At 31.0% G+C, this 15,350-nt stretch overlaps 1 protein-coding gene across 3 annotated transcripts in view; it reads left to right on the forward strand.

Annotated features, from left to right (window-relative positions):
• pi4kaa (phosphatidylinositol 4-kinase, catalytic, alpha a) overlaps positions 1-15,350 on the forward strand; it is a 41,918-nt gene that overhangs the window by 19,761 nt on the left and 6,807 nt on the right. For 2 of the 3 annotated variants that reach the window (XM_042765612.1, XM_042765613.1), the window contains exons 24-45: positions 170-240; positions 327-451; positions 628-709; positions 811-894; positions 1,554-1,643; positions 1,740-1,859; positions 2,483-2,575; positions 2,661-2,817; positions 3,029-3,156; positions 4,105-4,254; positions 4,319-4,324; positions 4,562-4,716; positions 5,577-5,684; positions 7,070-7,290; positions 8,711-8,869; positions 10,140-10,219; positions 10,302-10,501; positions 11,106-11,196; positions 11,276-11,443; positions 12,877-12,930; positions 13,047-13,167; positions 14,067-14,196. In XM_042765612.1, the coding sequence (XP_042621546.1) occupies positions 170-240; positions 327-451; positions 628-709; positions 811-894; positions 1,554-1,643; positions 1,740-1,859; positions 2,483-2,575; positions 2,661-2,817; positions 3,029-3,156; positions 4,105-4,254; positions 4,319-4,324; positions 4,562-4,716; positions 5,577-5,684; positions 7,070-7,290; positions 8,711-8,869; positions 10,140-10,219; positions 10,302-10,501; positions 11,106-11,196; positions 11,276-11,443; positions 12,877-12,930; positions 13,047-13,167; positions 14,067-14,196 (2,593 nt within the window). The remainder of the gene's footprint in view (positions 1-169; positions 241-326; positions 452-627; positions 710-810; positions 895-1,553; positions 1,644-1,739; positions 1,860-2,482; positions 2,576-2,660; positions 2,818-3,028; positions 3,157-4,104; positions 4,255-4,318; positions 4,325-4,561; positions 4,717-5,576; positions 5,685-7,069; positions 7,291-8,710; positions 8,870-10,139; positions 10,220-10,301; positions 10,502-11,105; positions 11,197-11,275; positions 11,444-12,876; positions 12,931-13,046; positions 13,168-14,066; positions 14,197-15,350) is intronic. The other variant, XM_042765615.1, reaches the window with a different exon arrangement.

The following is a 15,350-nucleotide window of genomic DNA, read 5'->3' on the forward strand; positions in this document are numbered from 1 at the left end:
CTCATTTAAACACAACATTTTAGAAAAATGTCATTCTTTAATGTACTGTGATTAATCTCTTGGAGAATGTTTGATGTCTGTTTTCACCCATAGAATCTTATTTTATTATATGATCAGTGGATGATCATTTGTCAGCCTCGCTGTGATTGTGTTCCTCGTGTTTTCTCAGGAATGATGCAGTGTGTCATTGCGGTGGGTGACAAGGTCTTTGATGTCTTTCTTCAGATGATGGCTGACAAGGTAAATGAGAACTCAGGTGAACAGCTTTAACACCTCGACTTGGCCACTCGTCGTTATCCTCTAATGTTACATATAATTTTTTCTAGGAAAAGACCAAAGCTCATGAGGAGGAGTTAGAAAATCATGCTCAGTTCCTGTTGGTCAACTTCAACCACATTCACAAGAGAATCCGCAGAGTGGCGGACAAATATCTGTCAGGACTCGCTGAGACGTGGGTCCTTCTCCTTTACAATCACAGACTGTCCTGAACTCAGAAGTGTTTCTGTAGATATGTTGTCATGTTTTCGTGTGGCTTAGATAACCATCTGTTATCTCACAAACAGTAGAAAAGTGTATTTCTTCTTCTTGAGTGTTCAGTGCAGCTGTGTCTCTTTGTTTTTCGTCTAGTTTTCCGCACTTGTTGTGGAGCGGTCGTGTCCTGAAGACCATGCTGGATATATTACAGACCCTGTCTCTTTCACTCAGCGCTGTAAGTGCTTCTTAATAAATAATAAATAAATAAGTTAATATGTGTTTCCTCATATGGAGATGTTACAGGAGAGATTTCTTAAATCTTAAAATGTTCTTCAGGACATCCACAAAGACCAGCCGTATTATGACATACCGGACACGCCGTATCGCATCACAGTGCCGGATACATACGAGGCCAGAGAGGTACATTTACTTGACTTAATCTTTTTATTTTACACTTAATAAAACTGCAGGAATTTTATGTACTTGCAACAAATTTTATTTATATATTATGGTTTATATAAAATGTTTTTATTATTTTTTAAAACTTTTTATTTACATTTTTATAATAAATGTTTATTAAAGTGTAATTATATAAATGTATACAAATAATAATAATAATGATAATAATAATAATAATAATAACAATAATAACAATAATTTATATTTGTGTTATAAATATACAGTATAAAATAAATTATGTATATTTATATTATACGTACAATTTTTTAAATATAAATATTTATAATATACATCGTAAATATGAATATATTTGAATCAGATTTATATGTATGTATTTGTATTATATTCATATAAAATAATTAATCAAAAAAATATTTTTTATTACACATAACGCAAAAATATACATATATTTATGTTTAATATAAATATATATTCATTTATTATTTTTGCTTAATTTTTAGTTTAACTTACTGTAAAAATGTAAAAGTTTATTTGGCTTTTTTTACTGGAATATAAAATGATTTAAAAAAAAGCATAGATATGAATTTGGCTTCTTATTAAAAAGTGTGGTATTGCATATGTGTTAGTGATAGATTTGTGATTTTATATGTCATGTGTAGAGCATAGTGAAAGACTTTGCTGCCCGCTGTGGAGAAATCCTAAAAGAGGCCATGAAATGGGCGCCATCGGTCACCAAATCTCACCTGCAGGTTTGCCCTCCCATTCAAAACACAACTGATGTTTAGATCCACTATCACTCTTATCCTCTGCAGTTATTTTTAACATCATCAGTGTATTTTCCACAGGAGTACCTGAATAAGCATCAGAACTGGGTGTCGGGTCTGTCTCAGCACACGGGTCTGGCTATGGCCACTGAGAGCATCCTGCACTTCGCTGGATACAACCGTCAGAGCACCAGTCTGGGTGTAAGATGACCAGCTTGTGTTGAGCTTTAGTTCATGCCGAAGGGATGTATTGACTAGTTCCTTAGTGATAATAAACAATCAGGAAATTCTGTGAAGAGTATGTTCACTGTCATTTCAGACCAGTGTTTTTTTGGTATTACTGAGATACTATAATAGTTTTGTTAATATTTTGAATTATTTTTTCTTTTTTCCATTTTCATTTTAACTATGATCCAATAATTTTTTTTGTATATATGTCTATATAATTTTTATTTATTTTTATTTTGAGTTTTAGTAGTATTTATTTAGTACATCAAGTTAAACTAAATGAAAATGAGAAAATATGACTTGGCAACTAGCTGAAATAAAACAACTAAGTTTATTTAATTTTTTTTATTTTATTGGGTTATTGTTTTTTTGCAACTAGCTGAAATAAAACAAGTTAAAAAAATTATATTTTAATTTATTAAATTTTAGAGTTTTATTTCTAACTGATTTAATTTAATTTAAATTAATTTTTTAATTTAATTTAATTTAATTTAATTTAATTTAATTTAGGAGTTAGCATTCATTTTATTTCAAGTAAAAAAAAAATTAAAAAAAAAAAAATATTTTAGTATTTAACAGTAATGTTCCTGTTTCAGACCACTCAGCTCACAGAGAGACCAGCATGCGTGAAGAAAGACTACTCCAACTTCATGGCCTCCCTCAACCTGAGAAACCGCTATGCTGGAGAGGTAATGCTGAATAATAAAGCCGAGGCTGCTGGGAGTTTTATGAAAGAAGCTCAGAGTCTTAACTCCTCACGTGTCTCGTGTGCAGGTGGCAGGGATGATCCATTTCTCTGAGGCCACGGGGAGTACGTCAGATCTGAACAAGCTGATGATTCGTCAGATGAATGAAGCTCTGGACGGAGGCCAGCCGGAAGCCTTCACTGAAGCCATGTTCAAAATGGCTGCGCTCTTGATCAGCTCCAAAGGCATGTTACTACATTTCAAGTAGATGTTCATGTCATCAAATTGCAATAAAGAATCAAATTGCATAATGAAAGACTGACATATACCACAAAACAAGTTCAGTTTTACAGTTTGTTGTTTTTATAGATAACAGGACAAGACGATCAGTGAGACCAAAGGCAGTCATTAACAAAGTCAGCTGAGTTTTGGTTTAATGTTGTGTTTATTGTGTAGAATGGGATCCTCAGCTGCTGCATCAACTGTGCTGGTCTCCATTAAAGATGTTCACTGAGAATGGCATGGAAACAGCTATTGCCTGCTGGGAATGGCTCCTGGCTGCAAGGACAGGCGTTGAAGTTCCCGTAAGATACACACATATGCATATGATAATACAACTATTTTGTCAATGCCAGTAAAATTATATGGTTCTCAAAACCCAAATAAAATGTAAGTATGCCGAAAAGAAGAAAATAAATCTCAGTTAATTATTCCAGTAAACAATAAATAATAAAACCGCTTAAAAAAGGCAAGTAAATAACAGAGAGCTGTAATCACATAACCAACATAATATTCAAGCAGCAGGAAATAAAATAATAAATTAAAAACTTACTGAAATGCAAAGTAGTACTTTATAATACTACTGAATTTGAGCACAAGAGTTATTCAATTAATATATATTTATTATCAGCTGCAACTGCCAGAAATAAAATAAAATGAAATGTAAAATAGTACTTTATAATACTAATGTAATTATTCTTTTAATTTGCTTAATTATATTATAACACATTTATATTTATTTATTCATTATTAATTTATAATAATATATCAACTTAATATACAATTATTATATTATATTTTCTATTATATTATATAAATGGGCTTTAGGCTGTCAGCAGCTAAAACTTCCAGAAATAAAATAGACAATTACTTATAAATAAGTACTTTAAAATACTATTGTAATTATTTACAATTGTATTTATTAACTTAAAATATAATTAATATTTTTTTTTATTATATAATATTTTGTATTATATTTTTATAATATAAATATATAATACTAATATATTATAACTTAATCATGTTATATATATATATACAGTATATAACTTTCATTTTATTCTACAATTATGTAATGTATTGCATTGAACACCTCAAAACATTCGCACAAGAATGTACACAATGCACTAGTATTCTGAAGCCTGAATCTGAGCTGTTATATTAGATGTTTCCACATGTTACGTCTCAGCTATGCAGGTGTTCCAGTGCTTTTTGCTAGTGTTCACTGAGTTTCTCCTCTGTTCTGGGGTCAGTTCATGCGGGAGATGGCAGGCGCGTGGCAGATGACGGTCGAGCTGAAGATGGGGCTGTTCTCCGACACCCAGGTGGAGGCGGACCCCCTGGCGGCCTCAGAGGAAAGTCAGCCCGTCCCCTGCCCGCCCGACGTCACGCCCCACTACACCCACACCAATAATACCTCCTGTTACCCTGTTCATCCGTCCAAGCTTTTGGGCATTTTGATAGCTGTGGATTTACCTGTCCGGAAACTCCTCATGAGACACACCAATAATAGCTCTTCTATTTTGACGAGGGTTGCTCTTGTGTAATTGCGTCAATAAACCTTTTACTTCATGTTGCTACAGAATTGGTTTGTTTGAGCAAACAATTTGGTTTAATTTGTTGTGATGCAACTTTTTTTTTTTTTTTGGTTTACCAAAATGCCAAACATTTTATTTATTCCATCAAGTCTTTTTTTTTTCTCCATTTGTCCAGTTTCTGGTCCAGCGCTTTGAGATCGCCAAATACAGCAGTGCTGATCAGGTGGAGATTTTCGGCAGTCTTCTGCAAAGGTCTCTGTCTCTCAATGTTGGCGGCCCGAAAAGCAGCCTGAACCGCCACGTGGCGGCCATTGGACCACGTTTCAGGTTAGTAAGAAGACTGCACTGACATTTTTTTTCACGTTTGGAATAAAGATTATTGGAGAACATTTTACCAGAAAGTTAATTCAACATAAATGGGCTGAAAAACTAAATAAATTTACAAATCACTTAATGAGTGAGTTTCACAGAACTTTTCAAGAACAAGCCCAGGTCATATTTCACCCCTAAATCCAAAAAAAACTTGGAAATTTTTTTGTTTTATTTTGTTTGTTTTTTTGACTTTGCATAAGAAAAATTAAATATATTTTACTGCCGATTTTGCAGTGATTTTTTACGACGATTATGCACAGTACGTTTTACAAGAAAATATGATTTCAGTCTTTCTAATTCAAAATTTCACATTTAATTTGATGTGTTACTTGGTATGTTTTGTAATTATTTGTAAAAATTACCAGCAATTTTGGAAGGAAAATTGTTAGTAAATCCTACACAATCCATATCCTTTTTCAGTGCAGTTTATCACATGTACACTTGTTATTTTGGTTAATGTGAGATATTTTTATAGTTTTATTTTTGTATTTTTCATTTTCATTTTAATAAAAGTTTTAGTTGTTTGTTTTTGTCATTTTTATTAATTGTTGTTTTTAATATATCTATATAGTTTTTATTCATTTTTATTTCGGTTTTAGTTATTTTAGTACATCAAGTTAAAATGAAAATGAGAAATGTGGCTTTGAGAACTAGCTGAAATAAAATAAGTTTGTTTATATTTTAATTCATTTAGTTTTCAATTTCAAGTATTTGTTTATGAATTTAGTTTTAATTTTAGTTTTAGGTAATTATAATAACCCTGGTTGACACCAAGAAAAAGATATTAGGATTTTACTCCATTTCTCTGCCCTCAGGTTGTTGACACTCGGACTTGCCCTCCTGCATTCTGACGTAGTGACCAACGCCACCATCCGTAACGTCCTGCGGGAAAAGATTTACTCCACCGCCTTCGATTATTTCAGGTACTGCTTAGATTGGAGTTTTTGATATGATAATTGCTTGTGGAGGAAATGGTTAAATGCTGCTATTGTGCATACAGATTTTACTGTAAACAATGACAAATGAAAACAAACTGCTAAAATGTTGTTTATACGATAAAAACTGACTATAGACCATTGTAAAATTGTTATTTAATGTTTGTGTATAGTCATATCTGAATATCTACATCAAAGTAAAGGCATTTCACACTTTACACTGATGAAGATATTGTCTTTTTTAAACTTCTGTTTTTAAGGGTCAGAAAATGACTAAAAATAAAAACCTGTTGTTGTAGCAGTGTGACTTTAGTATCATTGATGTACAGTTACAGTTTGTAAACATTTTAAATTAGATTTTTTTTAAAAAATATTTTCTGCAGTTATTTTTAATATTTAAGTATTTTTAAATATATTTTATTTGTAAGTATTTTTAAATGGAACATTTTAAAGTTTTTGTATTTTTTTTTTTTTTACTTTTTTCTTTTTCTTTAATTTTATTTTAGTACTTTAATTTGAAGAAATTCAAATGAGAAATTTTCTTTTGTTAACTAGCTGAAAGAAAATAAGTATATTTTATTTTATTTTATTTCAGTTGAACAGTATTACAAATAATGAAATTTTCTTTTTATGGTTTTACTTTTAGCTAACAATTATTATCCTGATTTGGGTGTTGTTGTTTTTTTTTTATATTTTTTTATTATGTTATAATTATATATTAAAGTTAATTTTACGGGAAGCATTAAGAATAATGAATAGGTGAACGAGTAAGAATGAGTTAATTATTATTAAAAACTCAAAAGTAATGCATGTTAAAAAGAATTAGAAATTAAAGAATTTATATAAAATTAATGCATTTATTTTTATAAGGTTTTAGTTGATTTAGTTATTTTAGGTCTTTCAATTTAAACTTGGCAACTGGCTAAAATAAAATAGTTTTAAGTATATATTTTTTTTATTTCTGTTAATGTTTATTTTATTACAAGTAGTGTATATACACACACTATATACATGTATATATTTGTAAAAAAAAAATGTATATTTATATTTAACTTATATATCACTATAAATAGTTTATATATAAATATACAATTTTTTTCTAATTTCTTAAATGCATGTATGTGTATTAATAAATATACACAGTACACAGACATATATATTATGTAAACACAAACTTATATTTTGGATGCGCTTCATCACGATTAATAGTTTGTCAGCCCTAGATAACTCTTTTGATTCGTAGTTGATTTAAATGTTTAGTTGAACTATTCCTTAAGTCGGTAGTCTTTGCTAAGCTACTTTATATTTTTGGCTGCTTGTGTGCTTAGTAAATTAAATGAATACACAATATTTTTATCTGTTTTTTTTCTCAGCGTCGCTTCAAAGTTCCCCACTCAGGGAGACAAGCATCTGCGTGAGGACATCAGCATCATGATCCGCTTCTACGCCAGCATCCTCTCTGATAAGAAGTACCTAGCTGCTAGTCAGCTCGTGCCACCTGGTGAGCTTGGCGCCAATCCCCCTCAAAGCTCCCTATCTGCTGGGATTTTCGGATCGCTTATCGTTTCCAGCACTTCTCCGATATCGATATTAAGTAAGCCTCTCTTGCTACAACTGTGCAACTACAGTGCAGCAGGAGCATGTTTATTTGGTTCAAATTTGCATGTGCAAATTTGAAACCTGTACTAAAAATGCACGGCAGTCATCCGGACGGCCGAATTTATCAATTTGTCGCCAAGCGCAAATTGACAAATGCGTCTGTCCCGTCTCTCCCCGCCTGAACCGCCACCACCCTTCCCTATCCATTGTAGAAAACATGATCTCATCAGAACATTAGCGCTCTCATGTAAAATGCATGATCATTTCAATATCAGAGGACTAATTGAGACTTCATTCGTCCCTTAAAGCCTCTCCATCGTGTGATGTGCTACATCGCCAGACAGCACCACAAATCAGTTGCTTCGCTTGGTATTTACTCGTCGAATGTATAATTTGCAGGCTTGACTTCTTCGGATGCTGTGTGTTAATAATTCATTAAAGCTAATGGGAAAGGGAAAGGAGAAAAAGTGCTGGAATGATGGAACAAAATAGTGAAAGGAGAAAGTTGGAAATGGGGTCAAAGATGAACATTAATTTACAAATAATGAGTGAATCTCACGGCACCTGTCAGGAGCATGTCACATCTCACCCCTAAATCAGATTTTATATTCAATTTAATATTATTGGAAAGTGCTCCGTTTTTACACACAAAAAAAAATTATAGTTTTTTTTAAAATTATTATTATATATTTTCCACTAATGAATTTAGCGCTATTTTTTCATGTAAAAAAAATCATTCTTTTTTCCACACATTTAAAAAAAAAAAATTCAGTTAATTTCCGTTAATTACTTTATGTGCGATAAATATAATACATAAGTACAAAAATAGTACATAATATATTTTTAATGAGATAAAAAAAAATTAATGCATTTTCTTTCTGACAATTGTGCACATTTTCTGACACATTATTAAAATAATTAATTAAATTAATTTCAGTTAATTTGCTTTCCTTGTGCACATAATATTAAATACACTTAATACACATAAATGGGCATAATTGTATATTATGTATTATTTTATATTAAGTGCACTTTTTATGCACATTAAAAAATAAATTGTATTTTTAAAGTGTAAAAAAGTCTATTAATTATCATTGGAATAATATTTAATGAAAATATTAGAAACATAAATGAAAGAAAAATGAGTATTACTAAGAAACTAAGAACAGGACATATTACGGTAATTCAAATTTTGGCTAAACGTGAAAACATCATGAAAATGTCACAATGCAATAAAAGTATTTATTATAAATAAATTGGCTTAATTTTCTTTAAGCATATGTCTTTTTTGGGTGGGGGGGTACATTATGATCTGCACACTCTTCATGAGATTCACTCTAATAGTGTAGGTACCAGACAGGAGAATAAAATTAAAAGAAGCAAAACCCTTCGTTTAACAACGTTTCCTCTCACAGACAACCAGGATCCGTCCCTGAACAGTTTGTCAGTGATGAACGCCACCGACCCGAGGAACAACATGGACATGACCATGGGTTCCCGTCAGCAGAGCACTCAGGGCTGGATTAACACCTACCCCCTGTCCAGCGGGATGTCCACCACCTCCAAGAAATCAGGTATCCCCCAAACACACAACAGCTCTTTGACCCTGATTCGTTTTAATGATTGAATCTGTTTAGCCAATGTGCACCTGCTAATGCAATGATCTCCCTGATTGTTAAGAGTCAGCACTGCATTAACTGAGCGATGGATGCTCTCTGAAGTACTGGAAATTAACTGCTGGCTGTTGTGTCACGGATTGCTTGTTATGTGTGTGTACATATATATATATATATATATATATATATATATATATATATATATATATATATATGATAAAATATGATATATATGATAGGATAAAAATTGATAGCCTGAATGCACTGTAAGTCGCTTTGGATAAAAGCGTCTGCTAAATGCATAAATGTAATATATATATATATATGTGTGTGTGTGTGTGTGTGTGTGTGTGTGTGTGTGTGTGTGTGTGTGTGCGCTTGTGTGCGTGCGTAATTCATATATATATATATATATATATAATATATATTATATAATATATATATATATATATATATATATAATATAATAATAATAATATATATATATATATATATATAATATTATATATATGTAAATATTTCATAATAATATGTAAATAGGGTTTTAACTTTTTATTACATTTGTGATTATAGGGCCTTTAAAAAAATTAAAATAAATTACACACAAATATTAATTTCTGCAACAAAAAAAAATTAAATAAAAAAATAAAAATATTTCAGAGCTTGACGTAACTAGAAAAATGTATATTATTTAAAATTAAAATTACTTGTACAGTGATATCATAAATAAAAAATAAAAAATAAAAACTAAAAAAAAAAAACATCATATTTAACATTAAAAAACAATGAAATTATATTTAAATAAAAATAAAAACATAAAATAATAAAAAATAAATAATAAATAAAATACACGTAAACTGAAACAAAATAAAATATTAAAATTTATTTTATTTCACCTCATTGCAAAGGCAATATTTCTTATTTTTATTTAATTTGTTGTAACAAATTATGTGCTAAAAAAACTAAAATAAATAATACATAAAAATAAAAAAAATAAAAAAAATAAACTTTTTAATTAAACTGGAAAAAACTATTTCAAGATAATGAAATACTATAATAGGACCTCAGTGATCCTTAAAGAACACTGTTCACAGTGTAGAAGCAGCTCTGCTTGTTAACCAAAGTGTTACCTAAGCACCTCTAGTGTCTCACAGGTGTCCGGCCACAGTCCAGCAAGTGTAATGTTTAGTCCTCATGTCGTTCATGTCTTCTGTTTTCTCTCACATAGGCATGTCCAAAAAGAGCAACCGAGGCACGCAGTTGCACAAGTACTACATGAAGCGCAGGACGTTACTGTTGGCCTTACTGGTAGGGAGGCTTTTTCCTCTGCCTGGTTCCTGTTAAACCTATACACTCCTGTGTCTTAAGCGTCTCTGTGCTTTCTTTGCAGGCCAGTGAGATCGAGCGACTGACCACTTGGTACAACCCGCTGTCAACGCAGGAGCTGGCCATCGCCACAGAGCAGTCGGTAGAGACCAGCATCTCCAACTGGAGATCCAAATACATCAACCTGAGTGAGAAACAGTGGAAGGACAACGTCAACTTGGCCTGGAGTATCGCTCCGTATCTGGCCATGCAGCTTCCAGCTAGGTACACCCATAACGAGACTGAAACTCTGTTCCAAACTCTAGTCAGCTGTCTTTATAACAATCTTCAGGCATGTATGCAGTTCTAGAATCTACTGTCGAGTTAAGGGAAAACATCTTTGAACTCGCTCACAGTTTTTTTTTTTTTTTTTTTTTTTTTTTTTTTTTGAATAAAAACTATTTTAGGACTTTTTTATTCCAGTGACATTTTTTTGATGACAATAATGCACATTTCCCCCAAACAAAACTCTTAATCTAATTTGGAAAAATATTAAATATTATTTTATACTATGATATTATATTATTTACATTTTTACACATCAAGAAATTGTTTAAAAAAAAAAGTTTAAGCACCTTTTTAGAAGTGACTTTTTTTTTTTGCACATTTTCCCAAAACTTCAGAAAACAAAACTCTTTCTCTAATATGAAAAAAGATATATTATATAATATTTTTATTCAAAAATGCACTAATATTTTTATCCAAAGAAATTTCCAAACATTATTTTTAGTTTTGGTCAACGATTAATTGAACAAAATGAAGTTTCAGTCCAGTTTTGAGGTTTTGGTAGAAAGCTCATGTTTTGGTGACCTCTTGTCTTGCTTTGTAGGTTCAAAAATGCAGACGCCATCGTGGCTGAAGTGACCCGTCTGGTTCGACTGGATCCTGGCGCTGTCAGCGATGTGCCGGAGGCAGTCAAGGTTAGACCCACCGTCCTGCCACAACAGGACATTATGTACCACTACGTGTTAAAAATGTTGCTTGTGTTTTTTCCCATAGTTCCTGGTGACGTGGCACACCATTGATGCTGATTCTCCAGAGCTGAGCCACATCCTGTGCTGGGCTCCTGCAGATCCTCCCACCGGCCTCTCGTACTTCTCCAGCATGTACCCTCCTCATCCGCTCACCGCTCAGTATGGAGTCAAAGTCCTGCGCTCCTTCCCTCCTGTACGTACCGGCAGTCTCTGTCCTTGCCTCTAGACAGCCTCTTTCTCACTCCAAGAGCCCCATTTCTAAAGACTGTTGCACTGACAAAGCTCTTCGTTTCAAATGTTTTTATTTACGTACATTTTAATTAAATATTTTAATATTTATATAAATGTTTATAATGATAAAAGTTAATAAAAATAATGTTATAAATTATTAAAATAATTAAATGCCATAAGTTTCATTAACTAAATGTTCATTAGGGTTTACACTTTTTATTACCAGTGAATTTACTTGACTTTGTGATTACAGTTTCTTTTTTATCTATTAATATTTTAGAGCTTGAGCTAAGTAGAAAAAAAGTGATTTATTATAAAAATGTCGATGTTAATGTTGACTCCCATGGCTTTTTCAGGTCTAGAAATCACAATTTTAAAATAGCAATTTATTTTTTTATAAAATATTTTAGTTTGACAGAACTAGAAAAAAAGTAAGTCCTTAAAGTCCTTGACTTATTATTAATTCCCATGACTTCTGCATGTCTACAAATCACATGATTCAAAGAGCAATTTCTACACAATGAAATATATTAGAGCTTGATATAACTAGAAAAAAATTAGATTGTAAAAAAAATTTCATTTACTTTTTATTAATTTTTATATTAATTCCCAGGATTTTTCCAGGTCTAGAAATACATTTTTTAAATAGCAATTTCTGCCCAATAAAATATTTTACAGCTTGATATAACTAGAAACAATATTCATTATAAACATTTTCTTGACTTTTTAATGTTTTAATAACATTTTAAATATTAATTCCCATGACTTTTCCAGGTCTAGAAATGCAATTTCTAACTAATAAAATATTTTAGAGTTTGACATAATAATAAAAAAAATGTTAACTACAAAATTACTTGACTTTTTATAAAAAAAAAAAAAAAAAATCATTATAAACGTTTCCTTGACTTTTAAATATATATTTTAAATATTTTTAATATTAATTCCTGTGACTTTTCCAGGTCTAGAAATGCAATTTCTAACTAATAAAATATTTTAGAGTTTGCCATAATAAAAAAAATGTTAACTAAAAAATTACTTGACTTTTTATTAAAAAAAAATAATTCCTGTGACTTTTCCAGGTCTAGAAACCATGTTTTAAAAATGTCCTGTTTCATACTTCAGCTGAGCAATTAACTTGCTGTCAATCAATATCAGATATTTGACAGCATTTATGCTTTAAGCTACAGTTTCCATTGATGTATTTAGACCTTGACACTTTTGATCGAGGAAAAAATGTTGTTTTAAACCTATATGACTTTCTTTCTTCTGTGAAACACAAAAGGAGATGTTTTGAAGGGTGATTATGGTTTAAACCCGTTTTATTCCTTGTGTGAGGAACAGATTAAGGTTTGTCTATAATGTTTCTGTGATTTCTCACTTGCGTTTCTTTTACAGGACGCCATTTTATTTTACATTCCTCAAATCGTTCAGTCGCTGCGGTATGACAAGGTGAGGAAGAGTGAACTGTGACCTTTCCTGAACTCCCTTTTTTAACACAGCAGTGGTTTGATCTGACTCTCACAGCCCTGGGCTGCTGTTGACATCTATGCTGGCGTTTTTGACAGATGGGTTACGTGCGCGAGTACATCCTGTGGGCCGCACAGAAGTCCCAGCTCCTCGCTCATCAGTTCATATGGAACATGAAGACCAACATCTATCTGGACGAGGAGGGCCAACAGAAAGATCGTACGTAACCTGCTGCCGAGTTCAATCAGAACGTGTCCAGTTACTCGCTGTAGTTCAGTTAGTGGTTCAATTAGTCACATTACTCCCAGATAACGTACTCTTTTGTTTAAAACTTTGAAATCAGCACGGTTTTTTACTTATAATTAGAAATGATTACTTTTACACATCAGGGATACATTAAATTGATCAAAAGTGACAGTAAAGGCATTTATAATGTTACAAAAGATTCCCATTTCAAAGAAATTCTGTTCTTTTGAACTTTTTATTCAAGAAATCTGACAAAAAAATGTATCATGGTTTCCACAAAAATTGTAGTTGCCCATTTTAAGGAATATTACAATTTTTGTACATTTTCACAACAAACACATTTTTTCCTAAAAAGTGGAAAAGATGGAAAAATACACAAAAATGTAAAAATAAATAAATAAATAAATAAAAAAAATACTATATATATATTATAAATAAATAATATATATATAATATATATATATATAGATATATATATATGTAATTTATAAAATATTAAATAAAAATAATGCTTTATATATTATTATATACTTCAAAAGCATTTAAAAAAATCTTACTTTTCCCATATGTTTGAGTAGTAGTGTGCATAATTTACATAATTTACTGATAAGAGTCTGAGATTATTGTGTGCAGTGGAAACATGGACACCTGCGCTGATGCTCTTTAGAAACCAAAAGTGGGAGGTGTCTCTCTGCCTGTCAGTCATTTTTCATGTTCCAGTGACAGTTCATGCAGGGGTATATATAACCTGGAAGAGAAAATCATGTAAAACATTTATGGTTTGGAATGAAATTAGATGTCATTGCCTGATGTACAGGTTAATAGTAGCTGATAGTGTATGTGTTGAGTGCTGGCTGTGTGTTGTGCTTCAGCGGACATCGGTGAGCTTCTGGAGCAGATGGTGGAGGAGATCACACACTCTCTGTCAGGCCCCGCTAAAGACTTCTACCAGCGAGAGTTTGACTTCTTCAACAAGATCACCAACGTCTCCGCCATTATCAAGTACGTCCAATGCCATTTCCTTCACATATGAGCTCTCGTTCAAACACTAGTGAACTGCCTCACCATTGACTGCAGTTACCTTCCTAGGCAGCATCCCGACTGAAAGGGAACGATTAGAAACAACATCATTCATTCACTGATTTCATGGCAGTTTATTCTTAGACTGTGCTATACCTAATTAAAATTTTGATTAAAATTAGTTAGAGTTGTTAAAAAGCTACTAATAAATTAAATCAGAAAAATGTCAAATGAAACTCACTTTAAATTCTAAAATAAAACCATCAAAATTAAACGCTAATTTTTTTTAATTATTTACCTGCATGTCATTAATTTTGTCATTTGTTTTTTTATTATTCTTTGCTCATAATTATCAATTTCTTACCCCCCAAAAAATAGTTTTATAACTAGAGCTTGACATAACTAGAAATAAATAGAATTAAAAAAAATCATTAACTTTTTAATAATTTTAAAATATTTGTAATATTAATTCCCATGACTTTTCTAGGTTTCTAAAATGTTTTTATTATTATTAGAAATTTTTTTTTTAGAAGTGATGCATTAAATTGAAAAAGTCACAGTAAAACAATCAAAAAAAAACAAAAAAAAAAAAAAATACAATTTAAAAATCATATTTTATATGAATTTAAAATAATAATAATATATAATAATAAATTAAAATATTCATAATTTAAAATAAAAAAAAAAATATTTTCTTATATTATAAAAATACAACAAATTTTATATATTTTTTTATTTACCTGCATATCTAACCAAGAGCTGTTGTATATTAGTGTGTCTACTGCTGTCCTTGTTATAAAAACGGCTTATTTGGAAGATTTGTTCAAATTTTATGTAAAAATAATTTAATGAAAAAAGGGTGAATTTCATGAAACCAGTCAGGTCTGAGTCATATTTTGCCACAATATTAAGAAAAAATGTATTAGAAATTACAAGAACATTAAGCTGTTTTGCATTGTGTGCAAAAAATATTTAATGTTAAAAGAGTAAAACTCCCGAAACCTGTCGTGTCCTGGTCATATTTTGCCACAAAATTAAGAAAAATAAATTTGAAAGTACATGTTTGCAGGAAAATTGAGCTTTTAAGATGTTTTGCATTTATGTGGCAAAGATATTTCATGTAAAAGGATGAATCA

This window comes from Cyprinus carpio, chromosome A10 (assembly GCF_018340385.1).
Source record: "Cyprinus carpio isolate SPL01 chromosome A10, ASM1834038v1, whole genome shotgun sequence".
Taxonomy (NCBI): domain Eukaryota; kingdom Metazoa; phylum Chordata; class Actinopteri; order Cypriniformes; family Cyprinidae; genus Cyprinus; species Cyprinus carpio.